We start from the raw sequence: 21,591 nt of genomic DNA, 5'->3' as shown, positions 1-21,591 counted from the left end.
TCAATATAAATTTTTAGGAGTGAATATTGGTTTATTTGTATTCTTTAAGTTTCATGAGAGAGAGAGAGAGAGAGAGAGAGAGAGAGAGAGAGAGAGAGAGAGAGAGAATATAAATTTTTAGAGAGAGAGAGAGAGAGAGAGAGAGAGAGAGAGAGAGAGAGAGACAGTAAACGCAAATCTTCAGAACTCCTTCCTTTTGATATGAATTCTTAGGTTTGAATGTTAATTCGTTTGTTTTCTTTAGGTTCCAATAGAGAGAGAGAGAGAGAGAGAGAGAGAGAGAGAGAGAGAGAGAGAGAGAGAGAGAGAGAGAGAGAGAGAGAGACGGGACAGTAGGTAGAGATTTCCAGAAACTCCTGCCTTCAATATAAATTTTTAGGTGTGAATATTGATTTATTTGTTTTCTTCCAGTTCCATGAGAGAGAGAGAGAGAGAGAGAGAGAGAGAGAGAGAGAGAGAGAGAGAGAGAGAGAGAGAGAGAGAGAGAGGCGGGACAGTAGGTAGAGATGAATTCTAAGGCTTGAATGTTGGTTCACTTATTCTCTTCAAGTTCTGTGAAATCTTGATTTATTTTGTTGTATGTAATGTTAGTTTTAACTTCAACGGTTCCTTTAATTTCTTTTATGTGCCTAAACCTTAAATTTAACATTAAGGGACATTTCCTTCTATTTTTCTGCAATTTAACTTAACATAATGGCATGATCTTAATTTAAGAAACTCATTAAAATATACAATTGCATTTACAAAAAACTAAAAAATTGTGCATTTGTAGCTTTTCACTCATAAGATTATCATCGATGTAAACAAAAGATTAAATCATAATTATAATTATAATAATTATAATTATAAGTCAATCCGATTTAATAAAAAGAAATAACATAAAGTAAATAGGAAAAAGTGATTTAACAGCTGAATTAAAAGACAGGAATATTTTATGATATTTTGTTCCTTTCTTTCAAATCCTTTTGTTCGTATTGGGCATTACTGCTCTTCCTTACGCTGTCCTTGGAGTAAGTATTTATCCATTAATTGGATTATCTATCTATCTATTTATCTATCTATATGCCCTTTTTGTTAAGTATAATCTAATTACATTTCTTAAACTTGGGCCATTTCTGGATCTATACCACCTTCATCTTTACCGGTGCTATATTCTTTAAACTTTCAGAGATCCTACGAGGAGAGATCCTTCGAATCCTACGAGCCAAGCCAGGTCAAATACAACCTTTAAACTTCCAGGGATCCTACAGGGAGAGATCCTTAGAATCCTGCGAATCCTGCGAGGCCAAGTACAACCTTTACACTTCCAGGGATCCTCCGAAGAAAGATCTTTCGAATCCTACGAGTCCAGTAAGGTCAAGTACAACCTTTAAACTTCTATGGATCCTCCGAAGAGAGTTCCTTTGAATCCTACGAATCCTTCGGGGTCAAGAACAGCTTTTAAACTTCCAGGGATCCTCCAAGGAGAAGTTCTTCGAATCCTACGAATCCTGCTATCCCAAGTACAGCCTTTAAACTTCCAGGGATCCTCCGAGGAGAGATCCTTCGAATCCTACGAATCCTGCGAAGCCAAGTACAACTTCAACTGGGCCGTGAGAGACGCGAATCCTTCCAGAACGACTTCGGCCACCAGGAAGTAATATGACCGAGGCGACACTCAGGGATCCTACTACGTCCGCCTTCCCGAGGGGCGCCTCCAGAAGGAGTCCTTTTACGTCGAAGGAGACTCCGGATACACGGCTGAGGTCATCTACGAGGGAGAAGCTCGTTTCCCAGACTCCTCCGCCTCCTACGAGTCCAGTGAGCTTAAGTGAATTTCTATTGGAATGTTGACTGTAAATTATATCTGGCAAGCTGCATTGACAAATTGACCTCTGGGACATTTGTTGTGCGGGCATGAGGCTTGCAACTTCATGCTAATCTATATATATATATATATATATATATATATATATATATATATATATATATATATATATATATATATATATATATATATTTACGCAGATTTAACCCCTATTCAATAAACCATATGCCCTTGTTATTACCAAGACTAAAAGATAAAAAAAAAAAAACGAAAAATTCAGACCAGGCTAACTTGAGGGACAAACCTCATATACCTTACTTAGCTCCATGAAGAAACCTTGCTATAAAAACACGACGGTTAGAAAGGTGAGGGCCACGCCTATCTACAGATGTTTGCTATATAATGGCGAGAATTGATAGGCATTGCACAGAGATCATCTGGTACTAGTCCCGTCAGCATGTACACCAAGGTAGGACTGCTTATCCTTCATCATCATTATTATTATTATTATTATTATTATTATTATTATCATTATTCGGAAGAGAAGCTATATTCATATGGAACAAGCCCACAGGGGCCACTGACTTGAAATATTATTATTATTATTATTATTATTATTATTATTATTATTATTATTATTATTATTATTATTCAGAAGAATCCTACTCATATAGAACAAGCCCACCATAAGAGCCCATTAGATTGAAATTCATGCTTCCGAAGAATATGGTGTCCATTTGAAAGAAATAACAGAAGGTAATAGGAAATACAGAAAGATTAAGAGATCAGTTATTAGAAAGAAAAATGTATATTGACAAATTAATAAATAAAAAGGTAAAAAAATATAAGTAAGTTTTTAAAATACAAGGAGAATTGTTCTAGGGTAGTAATGCATTGCATCTTCAACTGAACGGTTGAGGTTACTTTGATATAGATTCATTTCATCTTAAAGGGGTTTTAAAAGTAAGAAACACCACTTTCGTTGAAACCAAGAGATATCACTAAATTTTCAACATGTACACTTAGATAGAATGTTACTTTTCTTTTTATATAATTTTTTTTTCACTTCATCTTAAGGTTTTAAAACTGAGAAACACTACTTTTCACTGAGATCGAGAGATAACACTAAATTTTTCTTTATTCCAGGTCCTCCTCATTGCTCTGGGCTTGGCTGCCCTGGCTTACGCCGCCCCTGGTGTGAGTATTAGTTATATTTCAATGCTTTCAAATAAATATTTGTATTTTTCTCAGTTTGTAACAATTTTTGAAAACAGAAAATTCTCACAAATTTGTGAAAATTTGTGAAAATTGGGATATATTTCACAATTGGTGAAAATTGGAAAAATTTTCACAATTTGAAATTTGTGAAAATTGGAAAAATTTTCACAGTTTGTAAAAATCTGAGAAAATAGGGAAAATTGTCACAATATGTGAACATTTGTAATGTTTTCACAATTTGTGAAAATTTGTAAAATAATGGGAAAATTGTCACAACTTGTGAAAACTGTTAATATATTTACAGTTTGCGAAAATTTAAAAAATTGCAAAAATCTTCACAATTTGTGAAAATTTGTGAAAACTGGAAAAGTAACTATGCAAACTAACCTCAAGGATTTCTGTGACTCCAGGCCTCCTCTGAGGAAAGCTTCGAATCCGGCGAGGCCAAGTACAACTTCAACTGGGCCGTCAGAGACGAGTCCTCAGAGAACGACTTCGGACATCAGGAGGCCCGCGACGGAGAGAACACCCAGGGATCCTACTACGTCCACCTTCCCGACGGACGCCTCCAGAAGGTGTCCTACCACGTCGACGGAGATGACGGCTACGTGGCTGAGGTCTCCTACGACGGAGAGGCTCGATTCCCCGACTCAGCTTCCTACGAGTCCAACGAATCCAAATAAGCGAATTGCTGTTTAAAATGACGATTTCAGATTAATATTTTTTTTCTGGTAAATTATTGACAAACTTATTTATGACCATTTGTGAATAAATGAGAGAAAGATTTCTGGAAGTATTATTTTTCCTTTTGTTACGCAACAGCCGCAGATGTTATTATTATTATTATTATTATTATTATTATTATTATTATTATTATTATTATTATTATTACGAGAAAGGTTTCTAGAAGTATTATTTTCTCTTTTGTTCGTAACAGCTGCAGATATTATTATTATTATTATTATTATTATTATTATTAAGAGAAAGGTTTCTGAAAACGGGTTAGGGGAGAAGCTGAGAAACTCAAAAATAAAGAAGTAAAAGATGCATCGAAGTTTCTTCGGCGCAGTCTAGTTTTCCGTACAGCCGATACAGCGTATAATCAAGGCCACCGAAAATAGATCTATCTTTCTGTGGTCTCGGTATAATGTTGTATGAGCCGCGACCCATGAAACTTTAACCACTGGCTGGTTGTGGCCTGTTCTATATCGTTACCAGAAACCACTGAGGCTAGAGGGCTGTAATTTGGCATGTTTGATGACTGGAGGTTGGATGATCAGCATATCAAATTGCAGACCTCAGTTTTCTTTGGCAGGCTGCTAAAAAATCAACACAGTACCTCAATGGTTTCTTATTCTGACTCATCGTTCTCCCCAAATTCAATAGAATCTTGCTAGTTGCATTGCCAACCTAAGGCCACATTTTCGTATAAATGGAAGCATTACTTTATGCATAATCGAACTAACAAAAAGATAAATTCACAAATAAACAGAAGCAGTGAAAATTATAATATCCCTCGAACTTCGTTGGTTGAGACGCTAAAAGGGAATTCTAAGAATATATGTAATATAAAATATTCACTTCAAAAATTGTTTTAGTTAGGCATGTTTATTTCTATCAAAATTAAATACACTATATATAGAGTTGTTTTTAAACAACTGTCGATACTATATATGAATACGCTGAAACCTGAAAATTTTAAGGGTAATTAAATGTTTTGGTTTAATTAACTGATTCTCATTTCACACAAATGTGACTATTTTTGCCATTTGTAAAGACGTACCTAAAATACTAAAATCTATGTAAGCATATTTGTCAATAAAGTGAGTGTAAGTACAGCATAGACAAAAAAGACTAGTAATATGGCAAGTACAGGTAACAGGGACATTAGGTATCATCTAAGAAAGCAGAACAACAATACCTTATTTCCATATACTCAGATACAGGCCAGTAGTGAAAGAGATGCTGAACCCCGAACTGGAAGATGGCCACTCTAAATATGAGGCCCATTTACTGTAGAAAATCTGACATAAACAGAAAAAATGAATGGAAAGTAAGGTTAGGTGGTATGGTCATGTAGTGAGCAGGGATGCTGGTAGTCTTGTTAAGAAAGCATATGATAAGCCCAAGATAGAATTCTGTGGGGACGGAAGACTCGAGGGGCCGACCCCATAGGTAAAGGGTCGGGAACACAGAAGTGATAAGAGAATTCTTAGAAGCCATTCTGAAGATTACTGATTTCCGAAGATCACATGTGAGAAGAGATTTTATTAGTGTTACAAGGTTGCCTGAGAGGAGAGTATTCTAACCCTGTCACTTACAATCCACCTGTGACTGAGTACGTTGGTTGAACTATAGGCACCTTTAGGGATAAAGTGTTTATTGCACTCTTTAATGATTATATATATATATAATATATATACATATATAATTGTATATATATATATATTTATATATATGTATATATATATATATTTATATATATATATATATATATATATATATATATATATATATATATATATATATATATATATATATATATAACAATCTGAATATACTAACTCGTAACCATAATTCCCACTAAACACTAAATCTTCAGCATTCCACGATCAACTCAAATATCGACAACTCCACTTTCTATTGGCATCACATCTATACTTAAACAAGCCCTCTAGGGACATTTCACTCCTCAACAATTGCTTCCTACCTCTTCAAAATGACTGACTGATTGCTGCTTACCTTGTTCCCTTGAGGCCTTAGCCATCAGACTTCTTCTTCTGCCTGCATTCTTGGGAAGGTCGAACCCAATCTGTCAGCGAGTCTCTTCAACTGCACCAGCTGTTTAGGAAATGAGTGGAGGTCGTTTCCGGTCGTTTAGGCAATTATGGATAAAAATGACGATATGAAATTTTAATGTTTGTTATGTTGGAAGTTTTCCTATGCTGGTTTTAAATTAAATTGTTAATGATAATGAATTAGCTTTTGATTTCCTCTTTATTGATATATCTTATTTTCATTGTTTTCTGTGATCAAACTGTTGTTTAGTTTGTTGAGGGTAATATATATATATATATTGTATATATATATTCATATATATATACATATAAATATTTTTATATATAAAAGATGATATAGAGAGAGAGAGAGAGAGAGAGAGAGAGAGAGAGAGAGAGAGAGAGAGAGAGAGACTACATCATTTTGCAAACCACCTTCACATTGTGTTTGCACTTTCAAACGTTACCATTTACAAAACTTAAAAATAAAAATCTAGATCAGCTACTATGAGGAAGAGGCCCTCTTACCCTGGGTCACCCTTTGGTCTACTTAGGAAACTTGAGGCAAAAACAAGACCTGAGGAAGGTGAGGACCACGCCTACCTACCTGACGAGGAGGAGGAGACTCGCTCTATATAATGGAGGAAGGTGAGGGAAAAGACACACAGATCCTCAGATCCTCAGACAATCAACATGAACGCCAAGGTTCGGATTCTGCTCCAGATTTCTTCTTCTTCTTCTCCTTCTTCTTCTTCTTCTCTTGGTTTTGTAAAAGATCTTGATGGAAACTCTTTTGTGTTGATAATCAATCTCATTACTTTAAATATTCTATTTAATATCCTACATTAAATCAATATTTCTTAACTTAACATTCTTGACTTTATTCTTATTCTTCTTCTTCTTGAAGTTTTGTCGAATGATCTTGAAACAAAATATCTTTTTGTGTTGATAATTAATCTTTTACTTTAGAATAATCTTTCTCTTATTGGTGACCATAATTCTTAGGGTAATATTAATAGAAATATTCTATTTTATGTTTAGGAAGTTAAAAAAAGGCTAATTTTATATAAATTCTTAGAAAAAATGAAAATATTTCAAATGTTTATTTTCCTTCCAGGTCCTTCTCGTAGTGCTCGGCTTTGCCGCCCTCGCCTACGCCCGCCCAGTGAGTATCAATGTCTTCAGGACTTTTAAAGTGATTTATTAGTTTAGAGAAATTGTTAAATATACTTGCAAGAATCCTTCTAAGGAGAGATCCGTACATAGAACTAATATTTCGCTTCTTAACTCTCCAGGGATCCTCCGAGGAGCGATCCTTCGAATCCTTCGAATCCGGCGAGGCCAAGTACGACTTCAACTGGGCCGTCAGAGACGAGTCCTCAGAGAACGACTTCGGACACCAGGAAACCCGCGACGGAGAGAACACCCAGGGATCCTACTACGTCCACCTTCCCGACGGCCGCCTCCAGACCGTCAAGTACTTCGTCGACGGAGACTCCGGATACGTGGCTGAGGTCAACTACGACGGAGAGGCTCGATTCCCCGACTCCGCTTCCTACGAGTCCAACGAATCCAAATAAGCGATCAGCGACTGCCGAAAGATTTTATTTCAGATTATTTGATAACTTATTGACGACTTATTTATGACCGCGTTTGAATAAAGCAGAATATTAACTACGTATTTGTTTTACCTTTTTTGATAAGATCAGATAAATAATCAGTGACTAACAGGTGCGCGCTATCGCTCGCATTTGCTAGTTCCCATATCTGTACCATACCCATATCCATACCCATATCTGTATTATACCTATATCCATATCCATACTATACCCATACCCATACCCGTTCCATACCCATACCCATATCTAAAGAAGTACAAATGCATCCATAGCTAGTCTACCCTTACCATACCCATACCGATACCCATACCCATATGTGTACCATACCCATACCCATATCTGTACCATACCATACCCACACCCATGCCCACACCCATACCCATAACCATACTCATACACGTACAATACAGTAGAGTAGTAACTATGTATTTGTTTTATACTTATTAACAATATCAGATATATAAGCAATGATAAGTGGTTTTTACATAGATAATAATTAAAAAAATTAGTGATGACACAAAACTATAGAACAATTTTTTTGTAGGTTTCTCTACAAAGCCAAGCTTTACGTATTAATTTTTCTAACTACATTATATGTTTTTCATTTACCTTCGTTAATGAAATTGCCCCACGAACAAAAACAAATAAATGAAAATAGATTATACAACCTATGGAAACTTTGGAAATAGGTTTGGTAAAATCTAAGTGTCTCTCAGGACACGATGAAACTACCTACGTCCAGACCAAATTGGTTCCTTTTCTGGAAACATAAAAATGACTGGTATCTACTTTCTACACATTATAGCAAAGGCACTCGCCTTAAGGACTATCTATTATCAGCTTAAATACAGATTTACAGGTCGACAACGCTACCTCGTTCTGATACTCGGGATGCCGGTTCGAACCCTTCTACTGGACATCAGAATTAATTCATATTCTTGCATTTGGATCTAAGGTTTTGTAATTATCAACAAGAGCATCCAAAAAATAAGTGAAGAATTCGAGAAGTTAAAGTACGAGCAGTGAGGTTTTAACAATTACATATATATATATATATACTAGATACAGGCCAGTAGTATATATATATATATATATATAAGATGGTATATATATATATATATATATATATAAAATCTGTCATATATATAAATATAATGGAAAGCATACATCATTACCTCAGTGAGCAGGGATGCTGGTGTCTTGTCTATTATTCTATCTATCACTTCCATCAGAAAGAGGAGTTATGGATAACGCACAATCCAGGCCAGTATCATATGATAAATCAATATTCTAGCAATCAGACTTTTCCAGATTTTCACAGATGAACTTTAGTTCGTGTTACTCTCTCTGCTTTTGAAGTGACACTCTTTAACCCTGTACATTAAAAACCACCTGTGACTTCTTTTGAGTTATGCAAATCTGAGTAAAGTCGTTGCAATTAACTGATCTTCATCAGTAATAAGAAGGTTCTGTAATATATGCATTAGAAAAGAATATTTTGAAGGATAGCTAACCCATTTATCTCTCCCTGCTATATTCAGTCTTCTAGACTGACTGACTGCTTGACTGATTATGGCTACTACTACTGGCGTCACTGCATTTAGGTCATCTATACCTAAACAAGCCCTCTAGGGACATTTCACTCCTTAACAATTTCTTCCTCCTTTTCAAAATGATTGATTGATTGCTTACCTTGTTTCTTTGAGACTTCTTCTTCTTCTTCTTCTTCTTCTTCTTCTTCTTCTTCTTCTTCTTCTTCTTCTTCTTCTTCTTCTTCTTCTGTCTGCATTCTTGGGAAGGTCGAATCCTATCTGTCAGTGAGTCTCTTCAACTGCACCAGCTGTTTAGGAATTCGTGGAGGTCGTTCCCGGTCGTTTAGGTAATTATGGACAACAATGATGATATGGGATTTTACTGTTTGTTATGTTGTTCAAGTTTTTCTGTAATGGTTTATGTTAAATTGTTAATGATAATAAATTAGCTTTTGATTTACTCTATGTTGATATATTTTATTTTCATTATTTGACTGTGATCGGACCGATGTTTAGTCTGATGAGAGTAAAGGGATATATATGCATGTAAATATGTACATACATATATATATATATATATATATATATATATATATATATATATATATATATATATATATATATATATATATGTATATGTATATTCATATTCATATATATACATATATATTTTTATATATACATCGACATATGTATATATATTCATATAAATATATACATACATACATACATACATATATATATATATATATATATATATATATATATATATATATATATATATATATATATATATATATATAGAGAGAGAGAGAGAGAGAGAGAGAGAGAGAGAGAGAGAGAGAGAGAGAGAGAGAGAGAGAGAGAGAAAACTACATTATTTTGTAAACCACCTTCACATTGTGTATGCACTTCCAAATGTCAGCATTTACAAAACTCAAAAATAAAAATCTAGATCAGCTACTATGAGGAAGACAGATGCCCCTCTTACCCTGGGTCACCCTTAGGTCTACTTAGGAAACTTGAGGCAAAAACAAGACCTGAGGAAGGTGAGGGCCACGCCTACCTACCTGACGAGGAGGAGGAGACTCGCTCTATATAATGGAGGAAGGTGAGGGAAAAGACACACAGATCCTCAGATCCTCAGACAATCAACATGAACGCCAAGGTTCGGATTCTGCTGCAGATTTCTTCTTCTTCTTCTTCTTCTTCTTGGAGTTTTGTAATAGATCTTGATAGAAATTCTTTTGTGCTGATAATCGAACTCTTACTTTAAAATATTCTATTTAATATCCTGCATTAAATTAATCTTTCTTAACTTAGCATTCTTGACTTTCTACTTCTTCTTTTTCTTGAAGTTTTGTAAAATGATCTTGAGATAAAATGTCTTTTTGTGTCGATAAATAATCTCTAACTTTAGAGTAAGCTTTCTCTTATTGTTGACCATAAAGCTTAGGGGAATATTAATAGAAATATTCAACATTATGTTTAGGAAGTTAAAGAAAAGGTTGATTTTATATAGATTCTTAGAAAAAATGAAAATATTTCTAAATATTTATTTTCCTTCCAGGTCCTTCTTGTAGTGCTCGGCTTTGCCGCCCTCGCCTACGCCCTCCCTGTGAGTATCAATGTCTACAGCATTTTCAAAGTAATTAATTAGTTTAAAGAAATTGCAAAATATACTTGCAAGAACCCTTCTAAGGAGAGATCCTTACATAGAACTAATATTTCGCATTTTGACTCTCCAGGGATCCTCCGAGGAGCGATCCTTCGAATCCTTCGAGTCCGGCGAAGCCAAGTACGACTTCAACTGGGCCGTCAGAGACGAGTCCTCAGAGAACGACTTCGGACACCAGGAAACCCGCGACGGAGAGAACACCCAGGGATCCTACTACGTCCACCTTCCCGACGGCCGCCTCCAGACCGTCAAGTACTTCGTCGACGGAGACTGACGGATACGTGGCTGAGGTCAACTACGACGGAGAGGCTCGATTCCCGACTCCGCTTCTTACGAGTCCAACGAATCCAAATAAGCGATTGGCAAAAGACGAAAGATTTTATTTCAGATTATCGATAACTTATTGATGACTTATTTATGATCGTGTTTGAATAAAGCAGAAGATTAACTACGTATTGTTTCACTTTTATTGAAAATGGCAGATAAATAATCAGTGACTAGCAGATGCTTGCTACGGCTCGCATTTGCTAGTTCCCATATCCGTACCATACCCATACCCATAGACATACCCATATCTGTATTATACCTATATCCATATCCATACCCATACCCATACCCATACCCATACCCATACCCATACCCATACCCGTTCCATACCCATACCCATACCCACATCCATACAATACCCATAGCTATACCCGTACCATACCCATACTGATACCCATACCCATATGTGTACCATACCCATATCCATACCCATACACGTACAATAAAATAGAGTAGTAACTATGTATTTGTTTTATACTTATTAACAATATCAGATACATAAGCAATGATAACTCGTTTTAACATAGATAATAATAAGAAAAATTAGTGATGACACAAAACTATAGAACAATTTTTTCGTAGGTTTCTGTACAAAGCCAAACTTCTATTTTCATTTTTTTTAACTATATTATATATTTTCCATTTACTTTCGTTAATGAAATTGCCCCACGAACAAAAACAAATAAATGAAAATACAATATACAACCCATGGAAATTTTGGAAATAGATTTTGTGAAATCTGAGTGTTTCTCAGGACAAGATGAAACTACCTACGTCCAGACCCAATTGGTTCCTTTTCTGGAAGCATAAAACTGTCTGGTATTTACTTTCTAAATAATATAGCAAAGGTACTCGCCTTAAGGGCAATCTATTATCAGCTTAAATACAGATATACACGTCGACAACATTACCTCGTTCTGATGCGTGATGCTGGTTCGAACCCTTCTAATGGACATCAGAATTAAATGTTTTGCATTTGGATCAAGGCTTTGTAGTGACAAGAGCATCCAAAAGCGTGAAGAATACTAAAATTATGAGCAGTGAGGTTCTTGCAAAGTATATATATATATATATATATAAAATATATATATATATATATATATATATATATATATATATATATATATATGTAAATGTAATATAAGAATGTATAAAACACTATTTAAAAGTTGCAAACATATATTTCGGGCATGCAACGTTTAAATAGTGTTTTATGGGCCTTTTATATTCATATTACACTGTGGTATTACAGGAAAAGACATTCATATATATATGTGTATGTATGAAAAGCATACATCATGACCTCACTTTTCGTGCTCTGAGATAATTATCTTAATATTTCAGTCAAAAATGAATCAGAAAGAGGAGTTGTGGATAACGCAAAATGCAGAACTCTATCACGTTAAATCAATTTTCTAGCAAGTAAACTTTTCCAGATCTTCACAGATGAACTCGAGTTCTCTCTCTCTTCTCTCGCCCCCATCCACTTTTAAGTGACACTCTTTAGTGTACATTAAAGAACCGATTCTTTCAGTTATGCAAATCTGAGTGGTCGTTGCATTTAATTGATTTTCATCAGGTAATAAGACGAGTTCTGTAATATATGCATTAGAAAAGAATTTTGAAGTGTACCTCACCCATTTATTTCTCCCTGCTATATTCAATTTTTTAGACTGATTGATTGATTATGGCTAATAAAACTGGCGTCACTACATCTAGGTTATTGACGATCTATCTTCTAGACATTAGGCTATGCTTTAAACAAGCAACTTTCTCTGCAAGTCTACTTTTTACAAGTAATGGATCTATACTAATCAAGCACCTCCAGGGACATTTCTCTCTTCTTCTGAACAATTGCTTCAGTGATTTTCAAAATCATTGATTGATTGCAACTCCACTTTCTTTGAGACCATCTATGACTGTCAAGACTTCCTCTTTTTTTTTTCTTCTTCTTCTTCTTCTTCTTCCAAATGACTTCTTCTTCTTCTTCTTCTTGTTCTTCTTCTTCTTCTTCTTCAGACTTCTTCTTCTTCTTCTGCATTCTTGGGAAGGTCGAACCCTATCTGTCAATGAGTCTATTCAACTGCACCAGCTGTTTAGGAATGCGTGGAGGTCGTTCCCGGTCGTTTAGGTAATTATGGATATAAATGATGATACGGAATTTTAATGTTTGTTACATTATGTTCAAGTTTTTCTGTAATGGTTTATATTAAATTGTTAATGATAATGAATTTAGCTTTTGATGTACTCTTTGTTGATATATTTTATTTTCAGTTATTTGATGTGAAACAGACTTGTTTAGCCTGATGAGGTTAAATATATATATATATATATATATATATATATATATATATTATATATATATATATATATATATATATATATATATATATATATATAGAGAGAGAGAGAGAGAGAGAGAGAGAGAGAAGAGTACATCATTTTGCAAACCACCTTCACATTGTGTATGCACTTTCAAACGTCAGTATTTACAGAACTCAAAAATAAAAATCTAGATCACCTATTATGAGGAAGGCAGATGCCCCTTTTACCCTCAGTTACCCTTAGGTCTACTTAGGAAACTTGAGGCAAAAACAAGACCTGAGGAAGGTGAGGGCCACGCCTTCCTACCTGACGAGGAGGAGGAGACTCGCTCTATATAATGGAGGAAGGTGAGGGAAAAGACACACAGATCCTCAGATCCTCAGACAATCAACATGAACGCCAAGGTTCGGATTCTGCTCCAGATTTCTTCTTCTTTTTCTTAAAGTTTTATAAAGGATCTTGATAGGAAACTTCTGTGTTATTGGTCAGTGTAGTACTTATAAATATTCTTTCTAATGTCCTTTATTGAATTAATCTTTCTTAACTTAACATCTTTCTAGGTCCTTCTTGTAGTGCTAGGCTTTGCCGCCCTCGCCTACGCCCGTCCTGTAAGTATCAATGTCTTCAGTATTTTCAAAGTAATTTATTAGTCCACAAAGATTGAAAAATATATTTGCAAGAATCCTACCTTCCAGGAAAGATCCTTTGCTACATAGGACACTTTAGTATTTTAAAAAATTAGTAAAATACATTTTCTAAAATCCTACTAAGGAGATATCTTACATAGAACTAATATTTTGCTTCTTAACCCTCCAGGGATCCTCCGAGGAGCGATCCTTCGAATCCTTCGAATCCGGCGAGGCCAAATACGACTTCAACTGGGCCGTCAGAGACGAGTCCTCAGAGAACGACTTCGGACACCAGGAGGCCCGCGACGGAGAGAATACCCAGGGATCCTACTACGTCCGCCTTCCCGACGGCCGCCTCCAGACCGTCAAGTACTTCGTCGACGGAGACTCCGGATACGTGGCTGAGGTCAACTACGACGGAGAGGCTCGATTCCCCGACTCAGCTTCCTACGAGTCCAACGAATCCAAATAAGCGATTGGTGGAAGCCGAAAGATTTTATTTCAGATTATTTGATAACTTATTGACGACTTATTTATGACCGCGTTTGAATAAAGCAGAATATTAACTACGTATTTGTTTTACCTTTTTTGATAAGATCATATATATAATCAGTGACTCACAGATGCTCGCTGTCGCTCGCATTTGCTGTTCCCATATCCATACTATACCCATACCCATACCTAAACCAATACCCATACCCATATCCATACCCATATCCGTTCTATACCCATACCTATATCCATACAGTACCCATACCCTTATCCATATCCATACCCATACCCGTACCCATACCCATACCCATATCCGTTTCATAACCATACCCATACCTATATCTGTACCATACCCATACCGATACCCTTACCAATATTTGTCCCATACCCATACCTATACCCACACCCGTACACGTACAATAAAGCCGAGTATTAACTACGTATTTATTTTATCCTTATTGACAATATCAGATAAACAAGCAATGATAACCCTTTTTTATATGGATAATAATGCTGGACACAAAATCATAGAACCATTTTTTTTGTAAGCTTCGCTATGAAGCCTAACTTCTATATTTTCCTAACTACATTATACATTTTTCCATTTACTTTCGTTCATGAAACTGCCCCGCAGACAAAAGCAAATAAATGAAAATAGATTACACAACCTATGGAAGCTTTGGAAAAAGGTTTTGTAAAATCTAAGTGTCTCTCAGGACAAGATGAAACTACCTAGGTCCAGACAAAGTTGGTTCCTTTTCTGGAAACAAAAATGTATGGTATCTACTTTCTACATATTATAGCAAAGGCATCCACCTTAAGGACTATCTATTAGCAGCTTAAATACAGATATACAGGTCGACAACGTGATCTCGTTCTGATACTCGGGATGTAGGTTCGAACCCTTCTACTGGAAATCAGAATTAATTCATATTCTTGCATTTGGATCTAAGGCTTAAGAAGGTTCTGTAAAATATGCATTAGAAAAGAATTTTGAAGTATAGCTCACCCATTTATTTCTCCCTGCTATATTCAGTCTTCTAGACTGGCTGACTGATTGATTGATTATGGGTACTAAAACTGGCGTTACTGCATCTAAGTTACTGACGCACTATCTTCTAGACATTAGGCTATGCTTTCCACAAGCAACTTTCTCCGCAAGTCTACTTTTTACAAGTAATGCATCTATACTTAAACAGGCACCTCCAGGGATATTTCTCTCCTTAACAATTGCTTTCTGCTTTTCAAAATGATTGATAGATTGCTTACCTCGTTCCTTTGTGGCCTATTCCTTAGCTGTCAAACTTCTTCTTCTTCTTCTTCTTCTTCTTCTTCTTCTTCTTCTTCTTCTTCTTCTTCTTCTTCTTCTTCTTCTTCTTCTTCTTCTGTCTGCATTCTTGGGAAGGTCGAACCCTATCTGTCAGTGAGACTCTTCAAGTGCACCAGCTCTTTAGGAAATGAATGGAAGTCATTCCCAGTTGTTCAGGTAATTATGGATAAAAATGATGGTATGAAATTTTAATGTTTGTTATGTTGTTTAAGTTTTTCTGTAATGTTTTGTATTAAATTGTTGATGATAATGAATTCAGCTTTGATTTACTCTTTGTTGATATATCTTATTTTCATTATTTGATGTGATCAAACTGTTGTTTAGTCTGATGAGGGAAAAGGCGTATATATATATATATATATATATATATATATATATATATATATATATATATAATATACATATATATATATATATATATATACATACATACATATATATATATATATATATATATATATATATATATATATATATATATATATATATATATATATATATATATATATAGAGTGAGAGACAGAGGGAGAGAGAGAAAAAACATCATTTTGTAAAGCACCTTCACATTGAGTATGCACTTCCAAATGTCAGCATTTACAAAACTCAAAATTAAAAATCTAGATCAGCTACTATGAGGAAGACAGATGCCCCTTCTACCCTGGGTCACCCTTAGGTCCACTTAGGAAACTTGAGGCAAAAACAAGACCTGAGGAAGGTGAGGGCCACGCCTACCTACCTGACGAGGAGGAGGAGACTCGCTCTATATAATGGAGGAAGGTGAGGGAAAAGACACACAGATCCTCAGATCCTCAGACAATCAACATGAACGCCAAGGTTCGGATTCTGCTCCAGATTTCTTCTTCTTCTTCTTCTTAAACTTTTATAAAGGATCTTTATAGGAAACATCTGTGTTATTAGTCAGTGTAGTACTTATAAATATTCTCTCTAATGTCCTTTATTGAATTAATCTTTCTTAACTTAACATCTTTCTAGGTCCTTCTCGTAGTGCTCGGCTTTGCCGCCCTCGCCTACGCCCGCCCTGTGAGTATCAATGTCTTCAGTATTTTCAAAGTAATTTATTAGTCCACAAAGATTGAGAAATATATTTGCAAGAATCCTACTAAGGAAAGATCCTTACATAGGACATTTTAGTATTTTACAAAAAATGTAAAATACATTTTTAAAATCCTACTAAGGAGAGATTCTTACATAGGACTAATATTTTGCTTCTTAACCCTCCAGGGATCCTCCGAGGAGCGATCCTTCGAATCCTTCGAATCCGGCGAGGCCAAGTACGACTTCAACTGGGCCGTCAGAGACGAGTCCTCAGAGAACGACTTCGGACACCAGGAAGCCCGCGACGGAGAGAATACCCAGGGATCCTACTACGTCCGCCTTCCCGACGGCCGCCTCCAGACCGTCAAGTACTTCGTCGACGGAGACTCCGGATACGTGGCTGAGGTCAACTACGACGGAGAGGCTCGATTCCCCGACTCCGCTTCTTACGAGTCCAACGAATCCAAATAAGCGATTGGCGGAAGCCGAAAGATTTGATTTCAGATTATTTGATAACTTATTGACGACCTATTTAATGACCGTTTTTGAATAAAGCAGAATATTAACTATGTATTTATTTTACCTTGTTTTGACAAGATTCAAGAGCCTCGATGGCCGAGTTGGTTAAGGCAGCATCCTCAGACTTCTTAGAGGTCTGTGGCGCAGGTTCAAATCCGCAGCCGAGTGGTCAGAGAGGTGGACATTTTGCTATCCGTGTAGACACCCTGGGGTTATGTATGTAATCAACGGATTGGTTTGCTTAAAAAGCAAATGGGTGTTACAGACTATTACACACACAAACAAAGCCACTCCAACATCTAAAAACATAACAAACACCTCACACGTCTCGACTGTCGACCTCACCGCGTAACAACTCCTCTCTGCTGGGAGAAAGAGTGCTGGTGAACTGGTACAATACATGTACACCATACTGGGGTCTAAGCGATGTCAGGCAGGGCAGCCGATCGGGACTACAAAGTCTACCCCAAAGCCAAATCAAAGTCCTTCGAAAGAAGGCATCGCGGCGAACCCCATATAAAAATGGGAACAAGCTTGGAAGAAGAAGAAGTTTTGACAAGATTCAGTTAAACAATGAGTGACTAGCAGATGCTCGCTATCGCTCGCATTTGCTAGTTCACGTACCCATACCCATACCCATACCCATACCCATACCCATACCCATACCCATACCCATATTTGTATTATATCCATACCCATATCCATACCATACCCATACCAATATCAATACCCATATCCGTACCCTACCCATACCAATAGCCATACCCATACCCATACCTATACCCATACCCATATCCATATCTATTCCATACCTGTACCCATACCCATATCCATACAATAACCATACTGATACCCATACCTATATCTGTACCATACCCATACCCATACCCATACCCAATCCATACCAATATCCATTTCATACCCATACCCATATCTGTACCATACCCATACCTATACCCATACCCATACACGTACAGTAAAGCTGAGTAGTAACTACGTATTTGTTTCATCTTTATTGACAATATCAGATAAATAAGCAATGATAACACATTGTCGTATAGATAATAATGAAAAATTAGTGATGGACATAAAATCATAAAACAAATTTTTTTTGTAGGTTTCTCTGCAAAGCCGAACTTCTGTATTAATTTTTCTAACTACATTATATATTTTTATTTACCTTCGTTAATGAAACTAGCCCACAAGCAAAATCAATAAATAGATATATATCACACCACCTATATAAAATTCAGGAATAGCTTATTAAAATCTATAAGTGTCGTTTCGACAGGATACAGGATGAACGTACTTAAGCCCCGACCTAAGAGGGGTTTTTTCTGGGAACATAATAATTCGAGGTGTTTACATTCTACATTTTATAGCAAAACCATCCATCTTAAAGAACATCTATAACATATGCATAAATATATATAAGTATATATATATATATATATATATATATATATATATATATATATATATATATATATATATGTGTATATATACGTAATTCGTTTACTGCCTGAGCTATTTCCATTTTCACAATATGGAGTATCTTCATGCTTCATCAGATTAAATATCGGCTAATATTAAGAATAAGATTCAATAAGTAAAAAATGCTCCGAAGTTTCTTCGCTCAATCGAGTTTTCTGTACAGCCGGTACAGCATATAATTAATCAAGGCCACCGAAAATAGATCTATCTTTCGGTGGTCTCGGTATAATGCTGTATGAGCTGCGGCCCATGAAACTTTAACCATGGCCCGGTGGTGGCCTATCCTATATCGTTGCTAGAAGCAAGATTATGGCTAAATTTAACCTTAAATAAAATAACAATTGGTGAGGCTAGAGGGCTGCAATTTGGTATGTTTGATGATTGAAGGGTGGATGATCAATATACCAATTTGCAACCCTCTAACCTCAATGGTTTTGAGGATCTGAGGGCAGACGGATAGATAAAGCCGGCATAATAGTTCCTTTTACGGAAAACTAAAAAGTGATGTTACCTTGAAAGTGTATTGATGGAAAGACAAATATGACACTGAGAGGACTTTTTCTTTTAAAAATATGTTGATGGTAAGATTAACAACTTAACTGCTGACATTTTTCGAGTGCAGTAATGGCAAGACAGACAACTGTGCTGCTGACACTTTTGTAAGTGCAGTAATAGCAAGATTGACAACTGTACTTCTGACATTTTTGTAAGTGGCATTAATGACGAAAGAGACAATTGACCAGCTGACATTTTTTGTAAGTGCAATAATGACAAGACAGAACTATGCTGCTGACATTTTTGTAAGTGCAATGACAGCATGAATAACAGCAAGATTGACAACTGTACTGCTGATATTTTTTGTAAGTGCAATAATGGCAAAATAGACAACTCTGCTGCTGACATTTTTGTGATGCATTAATGGTTAGTGAGGCGATAGAAAACTAGCCTGCTGACATTCTCTATGATGCAATAATGGCTAGTGACATGATAGACATAATGACAAGACAAAAAACTGGGCAAGCAGCACCTTTTTTGTGGCAAGTTATTGACATACACGCACACACAACCATGCACACACAAATATATATATATATATATATATATATATATATATATATATATATATATATATATATATATATGCGTGTGTGTGTTTGTGTGTGTGTGTGCATGTGAGATATGCATACATATAACAAGCGTCACAGACAGTGAGAACACAGATAAAGGCTTAATAGATCCCAAGGTCTCTCTCGAATGTTGCAAACCACCTGCACCCACCATTGTCAGAGCTGCGAAAGAGTCGTAGAATTGAACAGAGGAACCCGGCAGATCGGATTAGGAAATCTAAAATTACTCCTTAGGACTCCTTAAGAAACTTCGGGTGAAAAAAAAAAAAAGGACGTGTTAGAAAGGTTAGGGGCCACGCCTACCTGACGAAGTAGCCCTGGTATATATTGGCCGGCGTAGAGGGACAAGAACAGAGATTCTGAAATACTCGTACAGTCAACATGAACGCTAAGGTATGCATTCCACTTCTCAAAGTTTAAAGGAATTGAGATCAATCATATACCTTCATACGCTTTTTATCTTGCTGTTTATTTCTTAATTAATTTGTTAATTTATCTAATACCTGATCTCCTCTTTCTAGTGTTCGAATGAAAACCATAATATTCTTTGGACACTTGTATTTCAAGTCATTGTTCCCTATGAAAAGGGTTAATAATAATAATAATAATAATAATAATAATAATAATAATAATAATAATAATAATAATACTATTCTTTGGAAGCTTGAATTTCAAGTCAATGGCTCCTGTGGTGGGCTTGTTCCATATGAATAGAGTTCACCTCCTGAATAATAATAATAATAATAATAATAATAATAATAATAATAATAATAATAATAATAATAATCTGTTATATCGATCTTATATCCTGTTCTGTTAAGTGAAAGCAAATAATCAAACTCAGAAGGATATTAATAATAATTAATATTCATATCTCTTCTTCAGGTCCTTCTCGTTGTGTTGGGTTTGGCCGCCCTTGCTTACGCCGCCCCTGGAGTAAGTATTTATATCCTACTTGTTTATTCTAAACATAACTGACTGTATTATGAAATAAAGGTAGTGATTTATATTGGAAAACATACTAATATCCTTTTTGTGTCTCCAGGGATCCTCTGAGGAGCACTCCTTCGAATCCTTCGAATCCGGCGAGGCCAAGTACGACTTCAACTGGGCTGTGAGAGACGAGTCCTCCGAGAACGACTTCGGACACCAGGAGGCCCGCGACGGAGAGAACACCCAGGGATCCTACTACGTCCGCCTTCCCGACGGCCGCCTCCAGACCGTCAAGTACTTCGTCGAGGGAGACTCCGGATACGTGGCTGAGGTCAACTACGACGGAGAGGCTCGATTCCCCGACTCCAACTCCTACGAGTCTAATGAATCCAAGTAAACAAACAGCTGGTGCCAAGACATCCCCAAATTACTCTTCTTCTTCTTCTGCTAAATTATTGACGAAACTATTTATGATCTTTGACTGAATAAATGAAAGAGAAATGACTTGATGTTTGTTTTCGCCTTTTGTAAGGAGAGTGGTTTATCAAAATAAGACTTTTAATCCGTTTTAGACAGTAATAATCTGACCTGATTTCAGGTTTCAGAAGTGTTCGAACAATCCAATTAGTTTAAATCACTGAGAGAATCTTGGGTAGTAGCCCATATTTCCTTTACTGTTTAGCCAACTTTTTTTCAGTCATTATAATCATTTTAATGTACACACAATA

The 21,591-nt window shown here is 36.0% G+C and overlaps 6 protein-coding genes across 6 annotated transcripts; all 6 read left to right on the top strand.

Annotated features, from left to right (window-relative positions):
• The first annotated feature begins 2,195 nt into the window (after positions 1-2,195).
• LOC136831820 (pro-resilin-like) lies at positions 2,196-3,811 on the top strand. Its single transcript, XM_067092444.1, has 3 exons — positions 2,196-2,276; positions 2,954-3,004; positions 3,436-3,811. Exons 1-3 carry the CDS (start codon positions 2,265-2,267, stop codon positions 3,706-3,708), a joined length of 336 nt encoding a protein of 111 aa, XP_066948545.1. The 5' UTR covers positions 2,196-2,264; the 3' UTR covers positions 3,709-3,811.
• A 2,684-nt stretch (positions 3,812-6,495) lies between these two features.
• LOC136831163 (pro-resilin-like) lies at positions 6,496-7,387 on the top strand. Its single transcript, XM_067091119.1, has 3 exons — positions 6,496-6,507; positions 6,920-6,967; positions 7,098-7,387. The coding sequence occupies exons 1-3, from the start codon at positions 6,496-6,498 to the stop codon at positions 7,380-7,382; spliced, it is 345 nt and encodes a 114-aa protein (XP_066947220.1). The 3' UTR covers positions 7,383-7,387.
• A 2,697-nt stretch (positions 7,388-10,084) lies between these two features.
• LOC136831819 (pro-resilin-like) lies at positions 10,085-11,082 on the top strand. Its single transcript, XM_067092443.1, has 3 exons — positions 10,085-10,121; positions 10,524-10,571; positions 10,702-11,082. Exons 1-3 carry the CDS (start codon positions 10,110-10,112, stop codon positions 10,903-10,905), a joined length of 264 nt encoding a protein of 87 aa, XP_066948544.1. The 5' UTR covers positions 10,085-10,109; the 3' UTR covers positions 10,906-11,082.
• Positions 11,083-13,642: 2,560 nt separating this feature from the next.
• LOC136831818 (pro-resilin-like) lies at positions 13,643-14,472 on the top strand. The gene is made up of 3 exons (XM_067092442.1): positions 13,643-13,687; positions 13,844-13,891; positions 14,100-14,472. The coding sequence occupies exons 1-3, from the start codon at positions 13,676-13,678 to the stop codon at positions 14,382-14,384; spliced, it is 345 nt and encodes a 114-aa protein (XP_066948543.1). The 5' UTR covers positions 13,643-13,675; the 3' UTR covers positions 14,385-14,472.
• Positions 14,473-16,528: 2,056 nt separating this feature from the next.
• LOC136831817 (pro-resilin-like) lies at positions 16,529-17,350 on the top strand. The gene is made up of 3 exons (XM_067092441.1): positions 16,529-16,568; positions 16,728-16,775; positions 16,977-17,350. The coding sequence occupies exons 1-3, from the start codon at positions 16,557-16,559 to the stop codon at positions 17,259-17,261; spliced, it is 345 nt and encodes a 114-aa protein (XP_066948542.1). The 5' UTR covers positions 16,529-16,556; the 3' UTR covers positions 17,262-17,350.
• Positions 17,351-20,277: 2,927 nt separating this feature from the next.
• Positions 20,278-21,367, top strand: LOC136831816 (pro-resilin-like). Its single transcript, XM_067092440.1, has 3 exons — positions 20,278-20,323; positions 20,816-20,866; positions 20,976-21,367. The coding sequence occupies exons 1-3, from the start codon at positions 20,312-20,314 to the stop codon at positions 21,258-21,260; spliced, it is 348 nt and encodes a 115-aa protein (XP_066948541.1). The 5' UTR covers positions 20,278-20,311; the 3' UTR covers positions 21,261-21,367.
• Positions 21,368-21,591: the final 224 nt, after the last annotated feature.

Source organism: Macrobrachium rosenbergii, chromosome 48 (genome assembly GCF_040412425.1).
Source record: "Macrobrachium rosenbergii isolate ZJJX-2024 chromosome 48, ASM4041242v1, whole genome shotgun sequence".
Classification (NCBI taxonomy): Eukaryota; Metazoa; Arthropoda; class Malacostraca; order Decapoda; family Palaemonidae; genus Macrobrachium; species Macrobrachium rosenbergii.
The sequence above is the reverse complement of the archived record's forward strand: the minus strand, read 5'-3'. Positions and strand labels throughout refer to the sequence as shown.